This window comes from Drosophila ananassae, chromosome 3L (genome assembly GCF_017639315.1).
Source record: "Drosophila ananassae strain 14024-0371.13 chromosome 3L, ASM1763931v2, whole genome shotgun sequence".
Lineage (NCBI taxonomy): Eukaryota > Metazoa > Arthropoda > Insecta > Diptera > Drosophilidae > Drosophila > Drosophila ananassae.
The window spans coordinates 10,367,659-10,393,773 of record NC_057929.1 but is presented as its reverse complement, the minus strand read 5'-3'; the positions used below and the strand labels follow the sequence as shown (position 1 = coordinate 10,393,773).

At 41.1% G+C, this 26,115-nt stretch overlaps 1 protein-coding gene across 1 annotated transcript; it reads left to right on the top strand.

The window, feature by feature from the left end:
* Positions 1–1,887: 1,887 nt before the first annotated feature.
* On the top strand, positions 1,888–26,093 carry LOC6494551. Its single transcript, XM_014907352.3, has 5 exons — positions 1,888–2,175; positions 22,665–23,311; positions 25,029–25,269; positions 25,333–25,536; positions 25,598–26,093. The coding sequence occupies exons 1-5, from the start codon at positions 2,158–2,160 to the stop codon at positions 25,931–25,933; spliced, it is 1,446 nt and encodes a 481-aa protein (XP_014762838.1). The 5' UTR covers positions 1,888–2,157; the 3' UTR covers positions 25,934–26,093.
* Positions 26,094–26,115: the final 22 nt, after the last annotated feature.

The window sequence follows — 26,115 nt, the reverse complement described above, 5'->3', positions numbered from 1 at the left end:
TTTCGGCTGCGGGAGCAGAAAATTACGCATACGCCAAGTTGTACTACTGCTTTCGTAAAAGAAATAATACTTTTTAATTGCTTCGCAGAATTGTTGGCACAAAAATAAGAATAAAAATGAAAACAAAACCAATAAACTTACCCTGTTATGCATTTTCGTTGGAAAACAAAGCAAACTTTATGGCGAAACACAGAGAGAGATCTGCATAAATAAACAGAAACCACAAAGCACGACCGCAGAAAAATATGTGCAGACAAAAGCTGAAAAAGTTGTGGCAACTATTTGATAAACTTTAAGTTGTCAAAGCCAACAGGAAGATGGCGACGGAAAGAAGGCAAAAATGTTATGGACTAAGTAAATGTCCGAAAATGAAATGAGTGAAGAGCGGCAGAGTCAAAAGCCACTAGAAACGAGGCCATTTAAAAAGAAGTCAACAATGGAGAAAAGGAGTTGGCAAGATGAAAAAAAATTGAAAAAAGTAGGAGGCAAACCGGAACAGAAGCATATAAAAAATGAAATCTTCCAGGGCCACATACAAAAAAAATTCTGCAATATCGGGCACACAAAGAACTCGGAAAATGAAATAAAAAACAGACCAAACAGATGTAAAGTTTATTAGATCGCATGTGGAGCAGGGATATAGGAAGAGGATACAATGGAGGAGTCCCATGTAGAGCCAATAATGGCCCAGACAATGTCACATCGGCATCTGCAGAATGCAATATAAGAGTTTAAGCCAAAAGCAAACGCTTTTGATGTGTAGGATCTATGAATAATGTTCACTGAAAAAAAGGGAGACAATTTTAATTTAAGCTCTTAGTAAACTAAAATTTCTTATGCAAAAAAGTATTATTTATTTTATCGTTTAATATTTTATTTCTCTTTAAAATACAAGAAATTTATCTAGGTGCAACAAAGGTGCTTCTAGTTGATTTTGAATTTAGTTTCTTTGAAAACGACACAGGGATTCCATGATTGATTTAATTAAAAATGGATCTCCCACTTTGCCTTTGGCCTGGCAAATATTTGAGACATTATATTAGCCAAACGAAGCAACAAGAAATCATATTTCCAACTTAAATCCAAACTCAGTCATGAATTTGCCAATAATGACTCGATTCAATTTTCATTCCGAACTGCGTCAGAGTTCGCTTGTTGTACTTTTACGGTCTGAACGGTTTTGGTTGATGTTGTTGTATCTTGTTCCGATATGTCAGGGAGTTAGTTTCATGTTATGCTCATAAATCAAGCAAAAAATTCAAATGTTATCAGCGCGGCGGGATATTCCGCTGCAGTGTGGGTGAGTCTTCCTGTCCCTGTCCCGCCTCACTCACTCTCTCTCTCACTATATTTTTCTATTTGCCTGTGTGTGTGTAGATAAGCAAGCTGCCACTGCTCAGTTAGTTGCCACTTCTGCATAAAATCCCAGAGTTCTATATAATACCGCTGATGACGATGGCCATGGTGACGTCCAGCTTTATCCTTCTTACTCCAATGCAACAGTTGCGGGCACAATAATAGGACTGAAGCAAAATATTATTTTAAGATAGGAACTAGTATTTATAATAATTTTGACAGGCATAACCAAAGTCTTTAGGTTTGATCGTAGAGTTTGTAAACTTTCTATTAGATGCAGGTTTTCTTCATTTTTTTTTAAACTATCCGCTATAAATAAAAATTTTCATTTGGCCTATTATCTTGTCGATCACTGTTCATGATAGCATAGTAATTACTTGAAGCGTTCCGCTGGCTTTTCCGCTCCCAACGACAATCGCTCTCCTATATACAAACAAACAGGTGGCATATCTAAAAACAGCATCGTCCGGTGGTTTAACCAGTTGGCTGCCTACTTCCCAGCGCCGCCACTTCTATCGGCCAGATTATAAATGGCGAAGCATCTGGCACCTGGTGGCTCATTATTCGCTCTAACGGCTGCACCATCAGAAGCCTAAAATCGCGACGCGATCGCTCCGAATGGTCGGTGTAAATTCATTGAAAAATAACTCCCTGTCCGGTAGTCTGTGAAAGCATCTATATTCCCATCCTTCAAAGGACTATGAAAAAGATTTGAGACGATAATCTCACACAAATATAAGCTGAGTGCGCAAAAAATTTAATTAAATTAAAAAAAATCAACCAGGGCCTAAAGAAAAAGTCATGTTCTCCAAAGCTGTGGTAAGTAATACCTGCAATTTAACTTCAGCTTCGATAGTTGGTATGCCATAACCACAATTGACATTCGAATTAATCTTGCTCCTTTGGAAGGTGCATCTAGGAGATGCATGTTGAGTTTTCTTTACCCGTGCGATGCATCTGCATTTAAAAGATACACCGAATCAAGGATAAAGCTTACATGATTCCCGAGTACCGAGTTCTGAGCTCCATTCTACGGCTAGATGTGGGTGCTATGGTTTCACTGGCAATATGCAAACAGTAATTGAATTAATGCCATGAGCCAAACGAAATGTTGACCAAAGACACACACACACGAGCATAAAGCACACCAGCTGTGCACACACACATCCACCCACAAGCACACACTCGCACAAAGGATGAGAGAAGAGAAATGGTTTGAAAATTGGAAATTAACAAAAAGCAAGCGCAAAAAGCGCTGGCACAAATTTAGCTGAAAATCTAACAAAAAATACAAGCATCATAGGAGCTATGAGGGTTATGGGGGTATGAGGGTATGAGGGTGTATGGGGGCTGCATTTTCCATGTTCACTGGAAACAGATGCCCATGTTGGTGTTGTTGCTGATGCTGTTGTGGGGCAGCATGCGAATTAGTGTTGCCACTCGACACTTTGTCCAGGCCGAAAAATCTGAGCTGAAAGGATGTTGGATGGTCGCAGGACAACGAACAAACTGACAGCCAGCCATCAGCCGAGAAAAGTACCAGAAACAAAAAACCTGCTTGCACTTTTCTTTGCAAGTGCAGCAGTGTGTGGCACCCAACCCAACCGTTCAGCTATTCAACCGTCCATCCACTTACCACCCACGGCCCACCCGCTTGGCAACCATTTCTGAATGCTTAACGTGTCACTTGCCTGGCAGCAGCAGCAGCAGCCTCACAGTGTCGGCATGCAACTCGGCCAGCTGCAAAAATATGCAAATTAGACATCAAAAATGCTTTAATGAAAATTCCGCCTGCGGCAAAGGACAAAAAAAAAGTGTGAGAAAAAAAAGACGAACTGCAAAAAGTACTCGCACACTTTTAGCCACAACTAATGTACATTTCTTGCTCCAAACGTACTTGGACGTACTTTCAAGAAACTTTTCCCTTGCCGGGGCATAAATTGATTTCAAATTTTGAAATTAGCCGGACGCAGATTAGGCCAGGCCATAAATCGCTGTGGCTTTTGACAGACAGCTATGACGTATTACCGCCAAAAGCGATAGTCTAATTATCATGATTTAACCACAAATGTGTAATTATCAATTCTGGTATTTCAACAATAATAAGCAAAGCATTTGAATTTAAATTAAATTTATTTTTCAAGTACTATCTTGAATCCTTGCTCGTTCATAAAAAATAACAATTTATTCTGTTTGCTGGGGAAGAGGCATCCAAAAAAGAGGAATAGCAAGTCCTTCGTTGGCATTGGGGCCAAAACTGCGACCGTAATTCACTAACAAATTTCGTGTTGTTTTAATTACTTTCTGATTTATTTAACGGAGCGACTCGGTGGTCTGGGGTACATAGGACCGTACCACATTGTTGACCGTAATTAGTTGCATTGTCACCTGAGTGCAGTGAAATGAAATGGCAAACACGGCCAGGACTGTATGAAAAACAAAAACATCCAGTGTCAGTTTTGACCTGACCCGAACATGGGCTCGCATAAAATGTTTTCAAATCGCAGACAGCGGACAACAGCCAAATTATATTTACATTATTTAAGTGCAGTGACAAGAATTTTAACCGAAATTCTGGACAAAACACCACAGTGATATTGCTTTCACACGGAATTAAATATCCAGCTCGTTTGCGGAAAATTTTGTTTGTAGTTTCAGGTAATTTTAGAGCATTATTGCCTAAAATTTTAGCAGAATTTTCGTTGTTAGTTGTTTCTGCCATGGTTGTTTGTGGCCTTCTACTATTATTACTAGTTGGCTTTTGCGTTGCCACCCTGGCTTTGGCAAAGTCCTTTTCAAAGCTTCCAGCTTAAATAAATGCAAAACACACAGGACCAATCTAAACAAATAACACAAATTGCATGATTAGCATTTTCCGACAAATATGTAGTTGAAATAAGCAAGTTTTTGGGGCAAAATGTGTAGTTTATTAATTTAATAAGACATACTACATACAAAGACTCCTTGTTAACAAATGAACATCGTGTTTATTGGTGATTGTCAATATTCTGGAATAAAACACGACTGGCAGACATTCTTGTCGGATTAAGTGGACTTTGTACTAAAGTACCTTCCTGACCAACAAGGGCCATAATTCACTTATTGCAGTTCTGAACAATTAGCTTCCATGCCAAAATTGGCAAGAGATTTGGAAATTTGCATAAATGCAAGACCTGCTTTGTGTTAATATTACCATTGGATTTCTCTACAGTAAACTAATCCCTTCCTGGCACTAATATTCCCCTGCCAACCCAAAATCTTTCGGCTAATAAACGAGCTGACCTGATGGGATCAACCACGCACAAACCCTAAATTGCATCTTCATAATTTGCTTGCACAATTAATAACTATTGCTGTGCATAATATAATTAAAATTGTTTTGAATTACCCACATGCCGGCATAGCCCCACAATTAGGGTGCAATAATCAACCCAGGCCCTCAGATGCCTAGGTTAATTTACACCGCAAATGCTTTTTGCCGTTGCCATGACAATAATGCTAATTAAATGCAACTAAAGTTGGCAGACCCTATCCCTTCCGCCCCTGTTGACTAAACACCTTTGCAGGACCTGTGCCATAATAATAACGAAGCTCTCATTTTCCTATTTTTGTTTTTCAAGTCTACCCTTTGCGGGCAAAACGAAAGTCAACCGAAAAAATTTCATATTGCATGCGTGCTCAAAAATTAATTGGAATGCAAATGCAGCTGAGAAAGCTGCACTTAAATTGCACACATTTTTTGGGGGGGCAAAGGACCCATAATTAAGGCGTGGCAGTCGGTCCTGTGCGGTCGTTCGTATCGTGACTACAATTACACAAACTAATGCCATTTAATTAAGTTCACACGTGCCGCAATTAAATCTTCAACGCTAATTGATGAAAGCATGTTTGGGTTGGAAGGACATTCGGCTTATGTGCGAGTGTTTTGACTTTTTTTTGTTGTATTTTTTTTAACACCCAACAATCTCACGTAGTCAGCAAACGACAAACAAATAAACGAAAGAGTAGCAAAAGGTGTAGGATGAATCGTGTTGGGAAATCATAAATAGTTTCCATCCCTCCCTGTCCGAAACTTGAATATCCCTTTCGAATTTGGCTAAAGCCTGGATTGTGCTTACCCATCCGCATCCCGAATATTTGGCACGTTCCGCCCTTAAGGGGGCGTGCCAACTTGAGTTACTGCCCCCGCACACCAAATAGTAGGCGGGGCAGATTCGAAAATTATTTAGCAAATTAGCAGGCTGACAAGTCAAGTGTACACACACATTTATTCCATATATCCCCCCTTTACGAGTACGGTATGCATGCATTTGGAAGTGGCTGACGTGGGTCCTGGATCAGGATATGTGACCAGATTGCCAACAGGCGGAAAACTTATGGATGTTCGGCACGCAACTTCTTACCTTGGCCAGCACAAGTGGACCCCCATTAAAGTAATTCTCCCGTTCTGTTTGTTCTGGGTATTTTATTTCGGTTGAGTTCTGGTTTTTCTGCTCAGCCACCTGGAAGCAGCTTTTTCGTGTTGTTGCACTCTGCAGTGGCCAAATATTTTTGGTTCCGTCTGATACTGTCTGAGACCGCAACACAAACACATGCAACTTTTATTATTATGTGTATGTGTCGGCTTAATGTCTTGTTATAGCCGGCTTAGACCCGGTATAAAGCCATATTTACAAAAAGAATGCTTCAAAGAGTTTGTTTGCTCTTCAAGTTGTTGAACTTTCATAAAGAAGTTTCTTGTTAATAAAAATTGAAATTAAGTTGAAGACTGAATGTATTCATTAGCATGCAACGATGAATCGCAATAACAACATCAAGACAGTAATGAGATTTTGTCGGTACGGCAAAAAAATGATGGGTGCTTATATTAAAAATAAAAATCATTTATCCAAAAACTAGTCATTAGAAGTTTTTAATTTTAAATCACACTATATGAATCACTAATATGAATTCTAAAAAAACTACAATTTGTAAATCTATGTTTTGAAACATAGATTTTTTCCATTTTAAAATGAATAACTTTTCTTTTAAAAATAGTCCATAATCCGACCACTTTTTAGACTTAAACTACTTTTATACTCGACATATATTTCTGCGCCCTGTGCATCAAGTTAATTAAAGCTGCCAATCTGCTGCAAAGGAGCCAGTGCCACGCCCATGCCCTGGCAGCTGCCTCAAGTATTGCACTTGGCATAATTTGTGCAGCCGCCAGAAGCTCGTATATCAGACAGCAGGCGGCGGCGGCGGTCTCTCTTTTCGTTCTGAATTCGACAACTCAGCGAACCGAAAAGTGGGAAAAAAAATTCAGATTCCGGGATGCGCAGTGAGGGGTGGGGTATGGGCAGGAGGAGGAGGTCGAACCGAGCGGGAATTCGCCAACGAGGTCAACGACAGTGCCAAACTGGCCGCACGAGTGCAAACTTCAAGAGTGTCTCTGTGTGTGTGTGTGTGATGGCCGACACTTGGCGGACAATAAAACAATTAAACGCAAAGTCAACATGGCGAGCCAAAAAAGTTCTCTCCATCCAGGCATCCCCACACGACCAGCCACGCCCCAAAACGGCCACAGCCGCCCCCAATGAATTGAAATGGGAATCGAAAACGGAATGCAGTTGGCCCAAAATGCCACAGCCATTTGAATGCAATGCCACATGCGGCAGTTCCAACTCCTAATCCTACAACTATAGACAGAAAAAAATGGATTTTACAGAATTCCAAAAATATGAATCGTTAGATTTAATTATAAGTATGTTTTTATTTTTTTTGAAATTTAATAAAAATTTGATTAGCTCATATACAATGGGGCGTATACGTTATATTAACAAATTAACAGTCATATACTTTACTTTCTTATTTTAAATATATTCTTAATTTATTAATGGCTTCTAGATTAATAATAGTAGCTTTATAATAGGTGCTACTTTAATTTTTACAGTGCATTTACTGCATTTGTCACGGGGCGTATACTTAATCAAAACCATAACATACTCTTATGATATAATGCCTGCACTTGCCGAATTTTTCAGACTCTTCTGCTAAATTTAATTGGAGTTTATGGTCTGGCACTATGCATCCTGCTTGAATGAAACTCTATTCTCTTTAACTTGTAAGTTTTTGCCAGGAGTACTTTACGTCATTTGTGAGGCTTGAGAACGTATCTTCTTGAGTGACGTTATCCGTTAAGAGTTCTTAAACGGGCCCAAAAAAATTCTGGAAAATAAAGTGAGAACACTTTTCTGTTTTCGTTCAAAAAATGGCAAGGATATGGCTTCGACTCTACCTCGTTAAGTTTATGTTTAAATACACATTACCACAAATCTCTTCAATTATGTCTGTATGAAAGCAAATCTCGGCCTAAGATTTGAATTCAACAAATCGAGATATGCATCCACTGGCATTGATCTGTTTTCGGTATTAAGACAGGATTTACAATTCCCATTAAGATTTAGCAAGTATCCAATCAACCGCATTATCGATGCTCCATCAGCCCCAGAGTCCTTTAAGACGATAAAGCCACGCCGAGAACTCAAATCACTCCCCCTCAATCCGAATTTAAATCGTTTTGTGGGCGTGCCAGTTGTTGTCTGTTTCTAGGACATAATGAATGGTTGCCCATCAATTGTCAAGAGCTTCGGGCAATTGCAATTTGTGTCGCCCGATAATTGTCCTGTAACAGGACGAGTGCAATTGCAAGCTTACCTCCTTGGGCGCATCCTGCTGCCGTTGTTGCTTTCTGCTACTTCATCCTGAAAATATGGCTGCGGTTCATGCTCAAACGATCAGCCATAAGTGTACAGAATGGGAATTTTGTCGTCGTTCGCTCAACCATAAAATAAAAGATAATCATTATTTTCCTAAGATTGAACATAAATTCCTCGCGTGTGCACTCCACCATTAAACGTGGAGCGTAGCTTCCCCGGAAATGCATCAAAATTTGCTGTTCGCCGGCAGCGGCCTGCGCCTGCCTTCGTATCAGTATCTGTGTCTGCGATGCGGAAATGCGCTAGCGCACAGGAAAAGGAATAAAGTACGCAGGGAACTGGCACAGATACACCCACTCTTACTCAGACACACACACACACACACATGCCTTACAGGATGCAGCGGTAGCCCGTGGCCTGGCAGCTGCAGGACATGTGAATGTGGGCAACAGAGTGCTGGGGCGTTAAGAATGCAACGCCTGCAGCTGCTATAGACCGGATGCAGCTCATTTCACTCGGCCAAGCAACAAAATGCAGGCCCGGGACTCTTCCTTTCCCTGCCATTGCTCCAGGATACCTCCCTATCTCTCCTCCAGAGCGTTCCTCGAACGATGTTGATGATGATGGAGAGTGGAGGATGAAGATGCATCGCCGGCTTGATTTAATAAATTTTCAAATATTTTCTCGCAAAATATTTTACTGCATCCACGGGTCTGAAAGTCAATTTAATAAACTGTTGAACAAAGTGCAAATGCAATGGGAAAAATATTTCACGATTCTACGACAACAAAAAGGAATTACTCTTCCTTGAACGAAAAAAAAGTCAATTTCAAGATTAATTTTAAAAGTATATTTTTATTATTATTTGTGACGAAAAGAGTTTTTTCCGTAAACTAGTACATAAAGTAGTATTTTTATATACCAATTTTAAGCATTTTTCCTTTAAATAAATAATTGGTAAAGTTTTAAAAAAACCTTTTCTTTTAAGGAACATAAAATACCCCATTTGATGGTTAGGGTGCGGAAATGGTTGAGTAAAGTGTGCCAAAGTAATACAAAATGTGTTCGAAAAGAGGGGTGTACGTGTAAGGATGTTTCTGCATGTATGCAAGGATATACGCTATGAGTTTGTGTGTTTTTGCCTGCGTGTTCCACGCCGTCTTCCATTAAAACTTAAAAAAGTTTCTTCGCTTAATTAAATGTCGCATAAAATGAAATCTTGAAACATTTTTCAACCACAAAAAAAGTAAAAAAAAAGAGCCTTGACTGAGCCAAGCCTCCTACCATCCGCCAGTCGCCCTCTTTCAGTTGATTCTCTTATAACGCCTCCTGAATTTTCCACCGAAAAATAAAATAAAAAATCCCACTTCAGTACTCGAGTCCATCAGCATGGAAAGCCGATGTCGAAGTGATTAAATTGAGCAACCATTAAAATAAATATGGCGACAAATGGTTCAAGTGTGAGCCAAGGAAGGAGAAGCAGGAGTCCTGGGTGGTGGTTCTAGGGTGGCTGTTGGTTATGGGGTGGTGGGCGTGGCCCTCTCCCAGCTCATTAAGCCAAATGTATGTCAGAGGGGCTGGGTTAATGATGTTTGGCTCTTTCCTTCCCATATTTTACCAAATTATGCGAAAATGTGTGAATGATGGGCGCCGTCTGTCGCTTTGACTTTCCCTCCACAACATTTTTAATAACCTAGACCTAGAGAATGAGGAATGAGGAAGTGCACAGTAAAAAATTAATAAAGATTTTAAAGGTTTTAAATTCTTTGATGGGTTTATAAAGGAAATATCAAGATGCTCATTACAATTGTGTAAAATAGGCAAGAACCAAGCTTATGTATTTTTTTCTGTGCGCCATAAAAATAAGCACCTGTGATTTTGGCAGCTAATTGAAATCAATTTGCCAGCCAATCGACTGACCCCGTGCAAATGATTAGGCCTGTTGGAAGGAACAAGCCAGGAGGGCAACTATAAGTGTGACAACAGCTCCTTGAGCTCTTGATGAGCAGCCAACCAAAGTGGGAAGCTTTTTCCTTCGCCAGCTCAGTCTCTCTCTCTCTCTCTCTCTCTGTCTCTCTCTTTAGTATCCCGTCTCTGTCTGACACTCGAAAGCGACAAACGGCCTTGTCGAGAGCTGGCCAAACTGTCATTGTGAGTAGGTGGCTGCCTCTTTGCCAGCCCAGTCCGGCCCACCTGTTCTATTCTGCCCCCTTCTTCTCTCTGAGCTGGCAATCAAGCTAAAAGCACCTGGTCTGGCTTGGCCAAGTCCTAAGCTTTGCTTATTTGTTTGCGAACTGAAAGGGGGGATGGCCAGGGGCAGTATGGGGAGGTTAAAAATGGGCAGTGGTAGGGCGCGTGGGCGGCACTTTGGTCCATTGGTTGGACCCGTAAATCTTTCCGCACACTTTAGCAATTTATACATAACCGCCGGCATTTATTGTCACTTTTAGCTGTGAGTTTGCTACTGAACCACCCAGCATTCACCCACTCTGTAAGACCCTGCACCCTAGCCCACACCACCCCACCACTGTGAAGAGCCCATCACGTTTTGCTATTTACATTCGCCACGGCAACATGGCCAACAAATTTTGTTTTCCTTTTATTTTCGTTTTTTTTTTTTTGTTGCCGTTTGTACCATTTTTTCCCACTCGACTGACGATGCCACTGCCCCGATAAAGTCATCTTCTTCATTTGCAGCCTGCGGCTGTCCGAGACCGAAACTTTATTTGCCATCCTGGGCCACGGGAACCGCCAAACCACCAAAGCATTACCAGCCAGAGCAAATGTCACGTTGCCGACTTATTAGCGCTTTTTCCCCGACCTCGTCCCTGTCCCAGCCCTGATAAAATGTCGCTGGCAACGAGATTAAATAATGCTTTTTGGCTAGGTAAAATATATGGCCAAGTTACTTTTCGGAATGCATGGAATACGGAATGTAAATCAGTGAATAGTGATGGGAAGATATTCAAAATAATTGGCTTTAAATAGGTCTATTTAACATCTATCAGAGGGCTCTAAAGAAAGTGTCTATTTACTTTCAAGCCATTATTAATCATTATTAATTTTAAAAATGAATTTAATGTCATCTCTAAAGTCTCGAAAAGCCGCCACATTTTGAAGGACAATTTCGTTTGCATATTCGTCTTGAATATTTATCAAATTGCTCATACGCATAGTGGGACGACTACAACCTGACGGTTGTGATTTATGAATGGGGGAAACAGAACTGGAAAGAGACACAAGACCAGAAAGTGGGCAAGCGAGTGCCGCGAGTCTGCTTGATGAATTACTGGCCATAATGATGCGTCATTATGTTGAACTAATTGCGGGCATGGCCCACATTCAGCCATTTGGCATTGTCAATTACCATTGCATACGAATCATGAGGGAGAGTTTCCCTCATAAATTAGACTCGCTGATCGAATGAAAGTTTCATCAATTGTTTATTGAGTCCGAGGGTCTCACACTCGACTTAACCCATATATCAAAATCACGCCGAGGATTTTCTGGGGCAGATGTCACATTTAATTGGATTTTCACATTGGCAATGGCTTTGGTGTTGGTTGTGGCCTTTGTTTGTGTTCACAAGCGGACTAATAAGCTATTAAATAAGCGCCCGAGGCGAGAGTTTGCCCTTTTCGACGGCGAAGGCATAATTGAGAAGTATTTTCTACCGCCCGCCGCCTTTCGCCCGAAGATTACACAAAGAACATAAATAACACGAGGACTTCCGTTTGCCATAAAAGTGACGCGCCGTTTGGCCAGAAGGCGAAATGGCGCCCAGAATTGCCAATGACAACATTTCCGTTCAATGGCAATGGCGAGAACAACAAACTGTTTCTGGGTGTGTCTCTCTCTCTGTAAGTGTGTGTGTCTATACGATCCGGAAAAATCGTAAATTTCAATCAGCGAGCCACTCGACTCACTCCCGAAAAATTTCCAACGAAAAAGTGACAAACATGCAACTGCCCCGCCCTTTTGCCAAATAGGATTTAATTGCCAGTTGGCCAAAAATTTGCAGCAGCTGAAAGGCTACTTGGCCAACTTGGCCGGAAGCGAGTGTGTTGCAATAAAGCTCGTAAATCATTAAAACTTCGCTCATAAAAATAGGCCAAAACGGGTAAGATGTATAGGAGAAAAATTCCAGGATAACAGAACCCGGGGAGAGAGTGGCAAATAGTTGTCCTTTTGGCCGTTTAGGTTAATCGAAAAACTTTTACCGAATCATTCCGGCAAATTGCCGTTGAAAATAGCATACTAACCAAAACCGCAGACCTTTTAAGCTCTAATTTTTTGACTAATTACAAAAAAAAATTAGCGGTTTCCCGGCTTAAAGCTTCTTTAAGCCAGAGACTATCTTTGAGGATGAGCCAAAGGTTGATTAGGATGTAGGAAAGTGCCATAGAATTCTGCAGTGCGCAATTTATATGCACATAATTACGAGGGGAGGCCAATTCTGATTATTCAGACTTAACAAGCTTTCTAGATAGCCAGAGTATACAGGTACGTTCCACGTTCATCATCATCAAATTGGGGAAACCCAATAATCATAATCATAATAATAATAATAATATGGAAGTTAATTAGCGAACATCAATCATGCGATTATTTAATTTATTTGACTGGGAAACTCGGCAATTTATACGCTTTCAGACAAAAGAGCTGGTGCCGGGAAATCGCCAATTAATAGGCAAAAGTTGATTAAAAAGCATGAAAATCGACGCTATATACGATTTATAACCCGTCGGCCAGTTTATGATGATTGAATTTCTCTCATTTGGGGAATAAATTTCCCGTCTAGCTTTAATTTACTTTAATTACTTTATTCGTTTCCCTTAAATTGAAAATTAAATTGAAACAAGCGAAATATATTTATAAAATATGCGGTTTCTATTGTAAAGCCACCACAAAATTCCATTAGTTATTTGGTGAATAATGACCATCTGTGGTTACTTTAAAAAAATAAAACAATTTATTTGTTCAATCAGGCCCTAATCAAATCAATTCCGCCTTTCCTAGATTCAAATTGCCGAAACTTGAGTTTCGGTTGACTGAAAAATCATAACAGAAATGGCCAGAATTGGTGGAAATCCCCTTGAAACAATCCGCCAGTATCCGCCATGGCGGAGAATAAGAGACGACATCGTCTTTTAACTCGTAAAAGTATTTATGTGCTTTGTATCTTTGATTTGATTTTAATGCGACTCTCGCAGCTGAAGCAATAAAATCTTTTGACGGACACTGTCAGCACGAAAAGGACAGGCTGAGGACTGTCAGGACGACCAGGGACCAGGAAATGGGTAATCTGCTGCGCACACACGTTTCAGTGATAACCAAATTTGTGAAGTAGCGGCCAGTGAGCGAATAAAATTATATTGAAAAATTTATACGCATACGGTATAAATATGTAAGTGTTTATATATATATGTTTTCGGGGCAGACGTTTATGACTAAGTGGCCTGCATGTGTGCAAATGTGCAATATAAACTTTTATGCCATACACAGTTTTTATTTACCGCCACTTGACCTTTTTCAATTTTTGTGCCCTTCTTGTTGTATCTTTATGAACAAGCAGGACGTTAAAAGAGTTTGGAGTGTATCCCTTTTTTTCTGAGGACTATCCCTTGCAGAACGTAAAAGGTTTATGTATCACAAGTTGTTTCAAATATGTATGAAATGGGATTAGAATACTGACTGATTAGTGAAGCATGGGATTGAAATGTCAAATTAGGAAGTAAATCATATAAACTAGATTATTCTTTCTCAATTTCCGTATGAAACTGATTACTTCCGAACAGATTTCATAAGTAATTCCTTTTATTAGATCATTCAATCGACCTTGAAATAGATTCTCTATATGGGTCTCTGTTTACATTCGATGTCATACATGAATTGAAATTAATTTCGCCAGCATGACTTGGAAGTTAATCATGAAAATACTTTCCCGGAAAACTAGATTTTCCAATTTCCCAAGTACATAAGCTCACATGCAAATGAGCATAAATCAAAATGAAATTGCCAAATCACGAACTTAATTTAAATGTCATGACAAAAATAACGTTGACAGTTGGAAAAATTTTTTAGCCATACGGAGGAGCTGCTAGTTAGGCAGATGGAACGGTCAGGTCCTTAATGTCCTTGCTGCGTTTATTTATGCATTACGAATTACTTGCGACTTTTCTTGCAATATTCGCTTTCGTTTCCGCGGTCATTCGCCACTGCCCATCCGGCAGCAGTTTCCCACCGATTTTCCTCGACGTTTTTCCTTTTGTTTTCCTTTCGTTTTTTTTTTTTGTAGCTGAACTGCACGCGCGATTTTCGCATCCATTGGATAAAAGGGAAATCGAAATTAAACTGTCCGAGGGGCTGTTCAGAGCAAAAATTTACGACCGTGCGCGTGCTAAACGTGGCCCAGACACAGGAGGTTTTACCCCCACCTTTGCCCACCCCCCCGCCTTATCCATACAATATCCCTTGGAGCTTCGTGTCCTTTCATTTGGCCACAAACATCCGCTCAGTGAAATGACTTTGTGGCTGGTTTTACATAACCCTGACAGACAGTCGGAGAAAAAGAGACGGCAAAAGGAGAAAAGATTATGGCACAGAGCAGCGGGGGCAGCGATGGCAACAGGGCCAGGATTAAGTCCTTGCGAGGCTTGCATGTGTGCATTTGATTTTTGGCTCCTTCATCGAGGCGGCCAACATGAATGTTAAATGCGCATTTGTTTCCGGCCAACGCAAGCTTATGATTATTTTATCGAGCTGCCTCTCTATGACTTCTAAGGCTGCTATTCCCCCTGAAATCGACTCCGACTCCGGCATGCATTTCGCCAGCTGATTTAGGTGCACCACAAAAACCTCTTTGCATTCGCAGTTGCAGTAATCTCAACAGTTTCCATTCATAGTTTTGGCCACTTCACAGAGATATAAAATGTATATTAAGCTTGTGGTTCCGGTTTCATTAAAAAATAACTGTGGGAAGCTTATACCTTGTTGGACCTTTTTTGTAAGAGCCGTCACCTGTTTGCCTTTAAAACCCCATAATAAAATTGATATAAAAACAATTATTTTTTCCTGTGTGGTTTCCACATGTGTCTCGACTCGACTTGAGTGGCTTTGCCGGTTCGCCGCACGCACAAATTGCCACTTGAATGACTTGGCTTACCTCTACTGTATCTGAGTATCTGTATCTAGTATTTTGTATCTTGCATCTGAATATATGCATCTACTATTCTGTATCTTTGAATATGAAAGAAGGGTAAAGTAAAGTATCTAAATTTAGCCGGCTAGCATCTAAATGTCATTGAGCACAATATGAATATACATATTGCATAAGCCGTATGGATTGCAACTGCTTTCTAGCTACTTAGCCTGGCAATCTTGAATAACAAAATGCTGAACTTGTGAGAAGGGTTGCCAATGGCATTATCCGCTTCGGCTGTTTGAACTTTCATGATTTGGGACACAAAATAAATACAATCAAATCCCCGAGAGCCCAACAGACCATCAGCCCAACAACTTGAAACATGTTGAAATTTTGAGCTTCCGAAATAAGAATGGCACAATTACTCTCCAACCTCAATCAATGTAAATAGCACATCACAGCAGGGTCAGGCCAGGCATGTTATGTCATATGAGCTTCAGTCCAAATCCAGCCAAGGTTTCAATGTGAGTTCAAATAGTATATAAATCAGGTGACTATGGCGCCAGCACAATCAAAACTTTTCTCTGGAAACATGCGACAACTCCAATGTGTGTTAAAGAAACTACAGAATACATGAATGCTTTCAAGTCTCGAACAAAAGCTTGCCAGGCTTTGACAACAAATCGTTTGATATTCGAGGCCCGAAATGAATGAAGCCTTTAATACCCTTTGTGTAAATGCAAGATGGTAGTTACAAAGGAATATAGGATTTGTTAAAAATTCAAGCAATTAAATATTTTTCTAGGGTACTGTACAGTTCTCTTCTTAAAACCAATTTCGAAATCCTTTGAAACGCCCAGTAACCATCACCAAAAACGATATATGTATTTGAAGTGCATTCCAGTACGGGAATGCAATATATGCACAGAAATACTCGTACACTCGGCCCTGTCACATTTATGTGAGCCAACTTTGAACATAAATTGGGCATGTCTCCCTCACAGGACACCCACACCCCACCCGTTCACCCACTCATCAGGGTCGAGAGGAATGCAATCGACAAACGAGCCAAAGTTTGCTGCAAAAACTGCACAAATAAACAAAGAATGGCAATTCCAGACCAGGACATGGTTGTCATTAAGTGCTGCCACATAAATAGAGCCAACCGGAAGGGAATTCAACGGAAGTGGATTTCATATGATGTTTATTACTGGCAACGCCTGCAACGAGGCCATTTTTGGTGATGAAATTCTTTGGCCAAGTGCAGGAAATAGTTACCAAGTAGTATCAACAATTTCTAAGCTATAATTGCAAAGCGTTTTTCTTGACTTTTACTTCCTCTTTTGCCCAAACATCTGCCGTCCCAGTGCAGCAAAGTGAAGGAAGTTTGTGTCCATTTCCTTTGCTGATTGAAATGTTTTCAGGGCATCTAATCTTTGTATCCCTTTTTTTTTGCCATTTTTTGATTGTGTGCTGTGTTTTGTAATCTGTGCTGGAGTGATAAATGGATGCATCAAGCCCCCAAAAGCAAAACCAAAACCAAAAAAGATTTAATAAGAGAACCCAGCAAATATTTGTACACTTGAATGGCTCAGGGCGCCTTAACTTCGTCAATGAGAGAGATTAAACTTTTGCTCGAACGATGTCAAAGCATCAATTTGTCAGGCGACGACAACGGCTCAAAGGATTGCCAGGCCAGAAGCAATTACACTAACACACAAATATATGCAGATAGAAAAATAAGGTTATCTTTTGGATAAAAAAATAAGAGTTTCCTTAAGCTTATTTTTTAGCTTTACGGTAAGATTTTTCAAAAGATATATATAAGATTCATTGAAAACTAGCTCAAATTTTTTTAAAGTGTAGATTCGAACATTGTTCAATTATGAAATTTCCCCTGACTCTTCTACGACTTTTGTCATTTTGACATATTTTAATGCGAATTTACAACAGCCTCGAGGCATCGGGTAGAAATTCTCTAGCCACTTGAGCCCTAAGTCCTCTTACAGTTGGTCAACTTTAATTTGCAGCCCTTTTTGCTGCCAGGTTACTGCCATTGGGGACTTCTTCAGCCTTCTCCGTTAACGCCCTATCCCGGTGCCTCCTTCCAACACAGCCATCATCTTGAGCCAAAATTTAGTGTTGCCTACTTTTCGTCGCGTCTCCCAGGCGACAGGCAGCGCAGTAAATTTAATAAATAAGTGGAGATTTCTGCCGACAGGCTGTTATTGTTGGTGCGGCATACCTCAATCAAAGCTTGTGCCACACAAAATAAAGGATCTACAACAAACAGGATATGTTGGATGCAGGATTCTGGATACTGGATGGTGGATGCTACATCCAGCCTCCTTTCAACAGGGTCCTCAATAATTTTTTACACACACGACAGACAGCTAGACTTGGGTCGCTGTCATGTTATATTCCCGTTAGGCGGTCTTCGGCACAAAAGGCCAAATTGCAAATAAGAGAGGAATAAAAACGGAATAAAATAAAATAACATAAAATACAACAAAAAAATGGATAGTAGACTTGGTGATATTCTTATAAAATATTAAAAGAATATACATTCCCAGTCTAATATTCTATTTATTATGTATTAATAATCCAACAAATATTAAGGAAAACTATTTTTGAAATCAGAAAAATATAGTCCCCCAGAATATACTATCCCAAAAGTGTATTTAACCCAAGTTCCCCAATGATTAGGGATAACAAATACACCTCAACATGTCGAACTAACCCCACCAGAAGAGGGAATAATATGTTCAAGTGCCATTTATCTCTCTGGGGCCAAAACTTTCCATCGACTTTCACTGCCGCACACGCATTTATGTCTGTATGCGTGGGTGAACTCTGCATATTTTCTTCCTCGTCCTGCCCTTGACACCCTCACCCTTTCGCCGGGTGTAAGCTAAATTGATTTGACAAATATTTTGCTTGGCGTTTATTACATTTTTTCCATTGGCATCAGCATCACCAGCAGCAGCTTCAGCATCAGCATCAGCAGTCGTGGCACTAAGAAAACCAAAGGCAAAAGGAAAATTCAAGAGCACAAGCAACATCATTGGAAAAAAGGCAGAGTTTGTGCCCTTTTCAGACCGTGTAACCCGTCGCTGGCAGGGATTACACTCGCTATGGCAACAATTTCAATATGCTCCACTAACACATCCTCGGTCGCTGCAGCCAGCAAGGCAGTAAGCCAGCAAGGAATTCCACACGATGCCACAAACACATGCCTCGAGCAGCATTTAAAATATATACTGTGTGTTAGTGCTAGTATATGAGTGTGCATTGATTGTATTGTTGCACTTGTTGCACTTGTTGCATTCCTCGCACGCACACTCCCAAATCGATATGCAAATCAAAGCAAAGGAAAACATCCTGGAATTCGGCCAGCCACGCAAAGTCAAACTTTCAAATAGTTTTTGGGCAAAGGAGATAATTTCTTAAGAATTATAAAACTATTTTCAAATGGATTAAATTTTAATTGGTAGATAGAAAGGCCAAAAAATATATAATTAAATTGTTTGCATATTAAACCTAATTACTCACATGCCATATACATTTAATCCCCTAGTTTTAATGAAAAAACATCCAAAATAATCTATCGCCTTTTTGGCATTTATAGCCCGTTCTTCCCAAATCGCCCATTTAATCCCATCGAGTGTAAAACTGGCATTGTGAAAATGAAATCGCCTGGTTTAATCGCCGGACAAAGGCAGACAATTGCGTACAATTGAGTTCCAAAATTATGCGAGTAGTTCTGCCAATATTGGATATCGGCATTGAATACGAATAAGCTGCTGAGTGTTACCACAGACTGCATTAGAGTTCATTGTTGGTCCGCTGACGGATAGGACTTCAATGGTCGGGGGTCAGAGCAGATCTCGTAATGCACTTGTCCCCAAAATCGCCCCCAAATGAAAGTCGTAAAACGCAGAGTCACAAATAAGCCACTGACCAGGGCAGTGAGCCACTAATTGCAGCATTAAAGCTTCTTTCGGCCACCGACTAGGGTGGCATCAACAGGATCAAAGAATCTGGCGTAAGAGCCTGAGTGTATTTAACTTCCCCGCCTGCATATGCTAACCTGGCAAGCCCCTACCGTCCTTTTCGTCCTTTGGCTCTTACAACATTGCGGCGACTTTAAGCATCAGCTTTTCTATGGCCCCGGCAAAAAGTGAGCTACGTGCAGATGCCGCACCTGTGATAGAGGTGATTAACAGGATTTGCAGCCAGCATAGCAACCAATCTGCCACTCGTTCTAGTTGTTGCTGTTGCTTCGGCTTTCAGGGGTTGGTGTGGGCAGACATGACAACCGTAGTTGTCCCACATGGCGTATGCGTAACATTAAGTCAAGAGGGTGCGGATCATGGGAGACATTTAATTGAATCAGTAAGCAAAACTTAAATTTTTCGGTTCATCCAAACTGTTGTCAACATGTCGAAAATTAAAACGAAACTTTGATATTGGCAAACTTTTGCGATTAATTAAAATCGCTTCATGCCATTGATGAAACCATAATACCAAAAACAAAACCAATATTTGACAATTGCCAATAAGCGCCAGATATGTCCAAAAATAACAAAAAAAATACAATAAAATTGGGGAAAAAATAACGAAAATAGCAATAACAAGCCAGCTGAGGGGATCACATCAACAGCAACGAAAACAAGGAGCGAGCGCAACAATTAAAACAAATCGAGGGGAGAATTGCAGGCTCTTTTCTGTTCCGTTCTTGTTCGTCCTTGTTCGGTGCTTTTTTGCTGTGGACATAAAAACTCCCACATAGCATGCAAATTGGTGCTCTCGCTTAGTTTTCGTGCTTGTTGCTTGTTGTTTTTGGCTGGATGCTGTATGCACGGCAACTACAACGACAACACAACTACTGTTGCAGCCGCAGTGGCAAGGACCAAGTTTTGTTCGAACAATTGCCGCCGTGCCGAGAAATTCAATTGAAAACTGAAAGGTCACAAATTTATGCAATATATATCATGCCACCCATATGCCACCCCATTTTATATGGTATATATATCTACCATATTTTGTGTCTGTCTGTCTGTCTGTCTGTTCTGGCCAGGTGAGCAGCTGAACATTGTCTGGCCACATTGCAGTTTGATTGCAAAAATGTAATTGAATGGCAACAGTAGCCGTATCCTCCGTGTGGCGACTCTCGACACAAAAAACCAAAACCAAACCCATAACAAAGATATAGGTGAAAAAAATAAACGAGAAACAATAATTTGCATAAGGTTGAAAACTATTCACAAACATTGCCCCATAAATTAAAAAATTATATTTTCCATTGTCCGAAAGTTATTTATTTTGTACATTTGTGTTTATTTTTTCACTAAAAATATCGGCAATATATTTCAAAAGTATCATAGCAAGTCGAGGTCGAGGCAAGAAATAATCCAATTTCAGAATTTAAAGTTCACATAAAAAAGTATATTTTAAGATGCCTTTAAGGCTCCTTAGGTTTTTAATAATTATTTTGGTTTGAACAAACAACCTAAGCTGTTACCAAATATATTTTGCTCCCAGCTTGACCCAAGAAATCCGCTTATAGGGGCAACTTTAAATCACAAAGCCTATTCCCACGCCTAAGACAAAGCCACCTGTAAGCCCCGAAAACAGATAACACACAACTGGGACGCTCTTAGTCCAACCTGATTTTCGCAGAAAGTAGACAAGGGAAAATCCGAGGCCTCCCAAAGCCAACATAAGCAAAAAAAAAATAAGGAAGAGGGAAAATAATTCAATTCCATAAACACTTGTTCACACAGTTCACGCAGATCACGCGGTCGCCTTCGTAAAGCCGAAGCTAGAGACTTCTACTTCGAAGAAACTTCATCAACACAAATTGTGAATTCCATACAAATAGTTTGACAAACTTGCTGCTGGCCTGGCCTGTCCTGGCTTGGCCCGGCCTGGTCTGGCCTGGTCCCCTTAAACTTGGCAACACTCTGAACGAGATAGGGGGAACAGGGCCAGAAAGTGAGAGGGAGATAAATGAAAGAAGTTTTGCGGTAGGCCGGGCCAGAGCATAAAAGAAATCTTATAAATCCAGAGCGGCAACAACACTTGCATATATCCCAGATACTTTCCCATATAGCCATCCACATGGATATACAATATACAGAAAAAAATTGGCCCCATATATGCAGAGAAAATGTATATAAAATTTGCTTTAAAACTTCCTAATTTTTGACCTTGTTCATAGGTCTAAAAGTAATCTTAATAAAAGTCTCCTTGACTAACATTTTGAATTTTTCAAAGTGCATGTAAAAACTGGATTGAGACAAAAGAACTTGTAGAGCATCAGGGTAAAGTGGGAACAGGAAACAGAGCTGCAAAGAAACTGCCGGCTCCATGTTCATATCTTAGTTTTGAGCATTTCCGGCGCCAACTATTTGGTCACGTAGTGTGTGAGCTTCTAATGAATGTAGCTATATGGCAATGGGTATATCTGAGGCATGTGGATGTGTGCCACACTATAGGATGCGCGTGCCGCATATTATCGCTAAAGGTCTTCCAACTATTTTCACTTGAGGCACTTTTTTCCGAACCGACCACATAATCAGAGCCATCGCACATCCACACCAGACACAAATACAGACATGTCTAAAATCTTGGCCCCAAAAACTTTAACCTCCACTTTTCGGAAAATCAGCCCCAGAATGGTAAACCTCAGGATTGGAGGAGCTGAGGACAGAAGACTGAGGAAAAGAGTAGATGTCCGGGCACCCGAAAACTTTTCATCTTATTTGGGTTCGGCTTTGGTCTTGACGTTATTCCATTCTCAACGCGCATTGATTGTCAACATCCAGCAGGGGAATTGAACTTTCCCTTTAGCCGACGGACGCACTGGGGAACTTGAAAGCTGTTTAAGTTTTTGGTCTCGTCAATCGAAATTTTGTTAAGTTCTTAGCTGAATTAGTGGTCGATACTGGGGTTGCAACACTTGGCTACAAAGTTCACAGACCAGAGAATACAATGGGGCCAGAATTAATAGGAAACAATCGACAATTGATAAGGATAGCTCGTGCCTCAAAGAACTTGGCTCCTGTTATCATTTTAGGCTTTAACAATGTCTTCCCTTGTATTCCAACTATTTATAGTTTTAATAAACTGATAGGGCTGAGAGTCCTAATACTTTTTACACTGATAAGTATTAATGAACCGTAAACAATGTAATCTTGTTAGGTAATAATGCTCTTGATATTTTCTTATCTTATTGTTATAATTGTATCGCGTATGATTAATATAAATCCCCAGTTCTATAGATATTTAAATGTGAGGTATTTACATGGCAAACAATGACTCTACGCCCAACTGTTGACACTTTGCAGTTTATTAGCCACACAACAATTGTCCAACATTTCCCTTTCTGAACCCCCTTCATCGCATGTATCCGTATCTGTATCTGTATCTGTATCTCATTGTTTTTGCCACATTTGCAGCTGCTCTTGGCCGCCATCCTGGCATCCCGATGCTTTGACAGCGGCTCTTCCAGACGAACGCTCGCAGTGGCCTGCGAGGATGAGGAGGAGGAGGCTGCTAAGGCCATGGATTCCACGGCGGAGCTTGAAAACAATAGATATAGCAATGGCTATAGTAGTGCCAGTAATAACAACAACTACAAGTACGGAGTGTACGGGGATGTTGATGGCATTGCAGATAGCAACGAGTCCGACAACAATGACAACTATAACTACAACAAAGCACCGGCCAAATGGCAGCAACAGCAGCAGTATTACCAGCAGCAACAGCAACATCAGCAGCAAAAAGTCTACGGATATCCCATCCAGAGCGTATACGACAGCCAACAGCAACATGAACAACAGCAACAGCAGCAACATGAACAACAGCAACAGCAGCAAGAGCAACAGGAACAGGGACTGGGAGAGTTTGATGATGATCCCGAGAATGCTCGCAACGACTTCCGTCTGCAATTGTCCGACTTAAATGCGGCCGTTCAAGGTGTGGGCAGGTTTGATGGCCTGGACCACGATAGCAGGAACAGCAACAATTACGGGGAAGACACCAGCAACTGGCAAGACCAATTGCTTCTTACTCGTCGAAGTCGCAACAGCAACATTAGCCAAAGGTAAGTGGTTTTAAGATAGTATCTAAAGATAGAAATTATTTAATAAAAATATGTTGGGAAATATTTATGAAGAACTTAAAAGTTTAAAGCAGATCCAATTTTTTATTTTTTATTTAATACCCTGCACTGTACCCTGCACTCCTTTTTGTTTTCCATCCCAAACCCCAAAAAGTGGAAACTGAAAACAGAAACGAAAATTGGTCATTCGTCCGGAGTAAGGACGGCATTCATTAAGCTCATATTCCGGAAAATCTGACTGCATATGATTGCAGCCGACAAAGCGAGTGATGCCTTAGCTCCTACCCGAACTCATCCCAGACATTCGGCTTAATCTTGGCTCTGGTTTCCTAGTTGCATATCAACTAAATGTCAATGCCATCATCCCTGACGTAAGCGTGAGCGCAAACGTAAGCACTTAAGCTGATTCCTACCCAGTTGACTGGGTTTATCCCCTTTGTCGTGCTGAACGAGATCAGGAGCTGCATGGATCATGCGACTCCAGCGCCAGGGATTACGCAATCGGGCTATTGCATACGCAAAAAAATTCGTTGGCTCAAGACCCCAGTGGGATTCAAGCCAAAATATGGCACAGTTGCTCCAATTCTATAAAGATGGAAAGCAACTTTTCTAAATGGCCTTTAAATAGTCAATATAAATTTAACAAAATAAGCCAGAGCTTAAAGCAAATCGATTTACTCCTTTTTGAAAAAAAATGCAAGGTAAATCCCAATTATTCTCCTGCCGGTGTCCTTAAGCCACAAAACCGTTTTATATCCTTCATGCCATTTTTTTGTGTGCTAATTTGAACGAACCAACTCACCTCAACTATTCCGGCTGCATTCATTTCAAAACATTTTCGCAAACTCTGCGACAAAACTATCAAAGCCGTTGTTGCCCTGAAATGCCAACGCCATTGGTTTTGAAAGCCAAAGCTTGAGGGAAGGATAGTAGAACCGGGCCGAGGATAAGGGATTGGGTGTGGGGCGTGTGGAGTAAGGGGCTTCACTAGAGCATCGACAACGAAAGAGGGAAATCCGCTGGCAGCCACCGACAGTCGCGTAACGGAGAGCTTTGTGCCACGCCACAGGCTCAGCACTCAGTGTTGAGGACTCCGGACAGTGCCAACGCCACTAGCAGGAGAAGAACCCGGCGCCCGGCGCCCGGTCCCTGCCCCAGCCCCAGTCCAGGCATCAGTTAGTTGCCACACCCTCCGTTTTGGGTGGCCCCAATCTCCTCCAGGCAGACAAAGCTTCGCGGCAAAGCGAAAGCTAAAAAATTCATTGGCATTTGCTGCAGTTGAATGCAAAATGATGCGCTTTTGTTGGCCAGCTGGAAAAATGGCTGAAAAGAAACGGCAGCCATGCAAATAACAAACGTCAAAAACCAATTTTTTTTTCAACCATCGCGGACATTCAGGCACAAGGAAAAAAATCATGAATATTGGTTTCAGAAATTGAAAATAGAAATTTGGAATTCTGTAAATTGATTAGAAATGTATGCATAAAATTTATAAAAGTTTCTAGCCTACAGTTGCTTTTTACAACATTTTATTGTGTATGTGAGGTATTCTCTCTGTGCATAACCGCTTTTACGGTCATTTCCGCCTGCCTACGGAAACAGAATCCACGGGAGGCGTTAGCGGCTTCTCTGGCGCGCTTTATTCTACTCTAATTCAGGGCCACAACTAACAAATTTTCCATGCATATGCAATTCGCAGGACAGCTGAAGATGATGAAAGACTGGACCTAGAACCAGGTCAGGCGGAGTTTGCCGGAGACGACGGCGTGGACATCGAGGGCGAAGAGGACTACGCTGTGGCCAGGGAGGGTCAGGACGAGGAGGCCAATGAGTTGAGTGCGCAGCTCCCTTACGGCATTCAAAATGTGCGAAAGCGACGCGTGCGCAGCGTTATGCCTCCGCCCCAGCACTTGATTGGCCCCAATCCTGGCTCAGATGGGGTAAGTCCACATCCATAACTAAAATGAAAAGTTTTCTGAGTAAAAAATAATATTCACTTATAGGTGGTCACCTACCAGTCGCTCTGTCCCACGAATCGTGTCACCATTAAGCTGGACAGCGGAGAATACCGTCCGAATCACTATGTGGAGGTCACCTGTGCCAACAACTATGCACCCCTGCCGTCCCGGAGTCACAACTACGAGTATGGCTACAGGGGCAATGAACTGCTCCGGGCCCTGCTCTCCGAAAGAGGCGAAAAACGAGAGGTGGGCTTAAACACTTTCTTATAAAATATTTTCTTAATTAAACTCTTGATTATCCGAACAGATCTGCTCGGCAACTGGCTTCTCCTGCATCCAACTGAATCGCACCATTCACCTAATCCGATTGAACGAGGGCTCCGGTTGCTGGGAATCCGAGACACGGACAGTGCCCTCCGGTTGCGAGTGCATGTGGCCAAAACACAGCTATGGGGACATCGCTTTCTATCATCAGGCGCAGAAGAAGCGTGGTGGCGCCTCCGCCCTAAGGCCGCATCATCATAGCATCAATGTGGACTATAAACCAGGCGTGGGTTACCGCCAACTGACTCTCCGCACACGAAATCCCAGCTCTCGCATTCGACGCCAGGACTTGGGCTATGATAACTACGAATTCAAATAGTAGACTCGAATGGAAAGGAGAGTGGACTTGGCCCAGTTGGAATTTTGGCTTTTTGTGGTTTAGCAACTAAGTTTGATCCCCATAAATTATTTTTCGGTTTAGCTTACAATTAGTATTTAGCGGCGGTGTATAAAATATACAACAAACTACAATGGAGCAACAAAATAGCATGTGGTCTCAAT

What these genes read in the sequence shown, in the direction of transcription:
- LOC6494551 (XM_014907352.3), top strand. An exon ending in AACAGCAACATTAGCCAAAG is followed by an intron (nt 23,312 to 25,028) that starts GTAAGTGGTTTT and finishes TGCAATTCGCAG; the next exon opens with GACAGCTGAAGATGATGAAA. An exon ending in AAAGAGGCGAAAAACGAGAG is followed by an intron (nt 25,537 to 25,597) that starts GTGGGCTTAAAC and finishes TTATCCGAACAG; the next exon opens with ATCTGCTCGGCAACTGGCTT.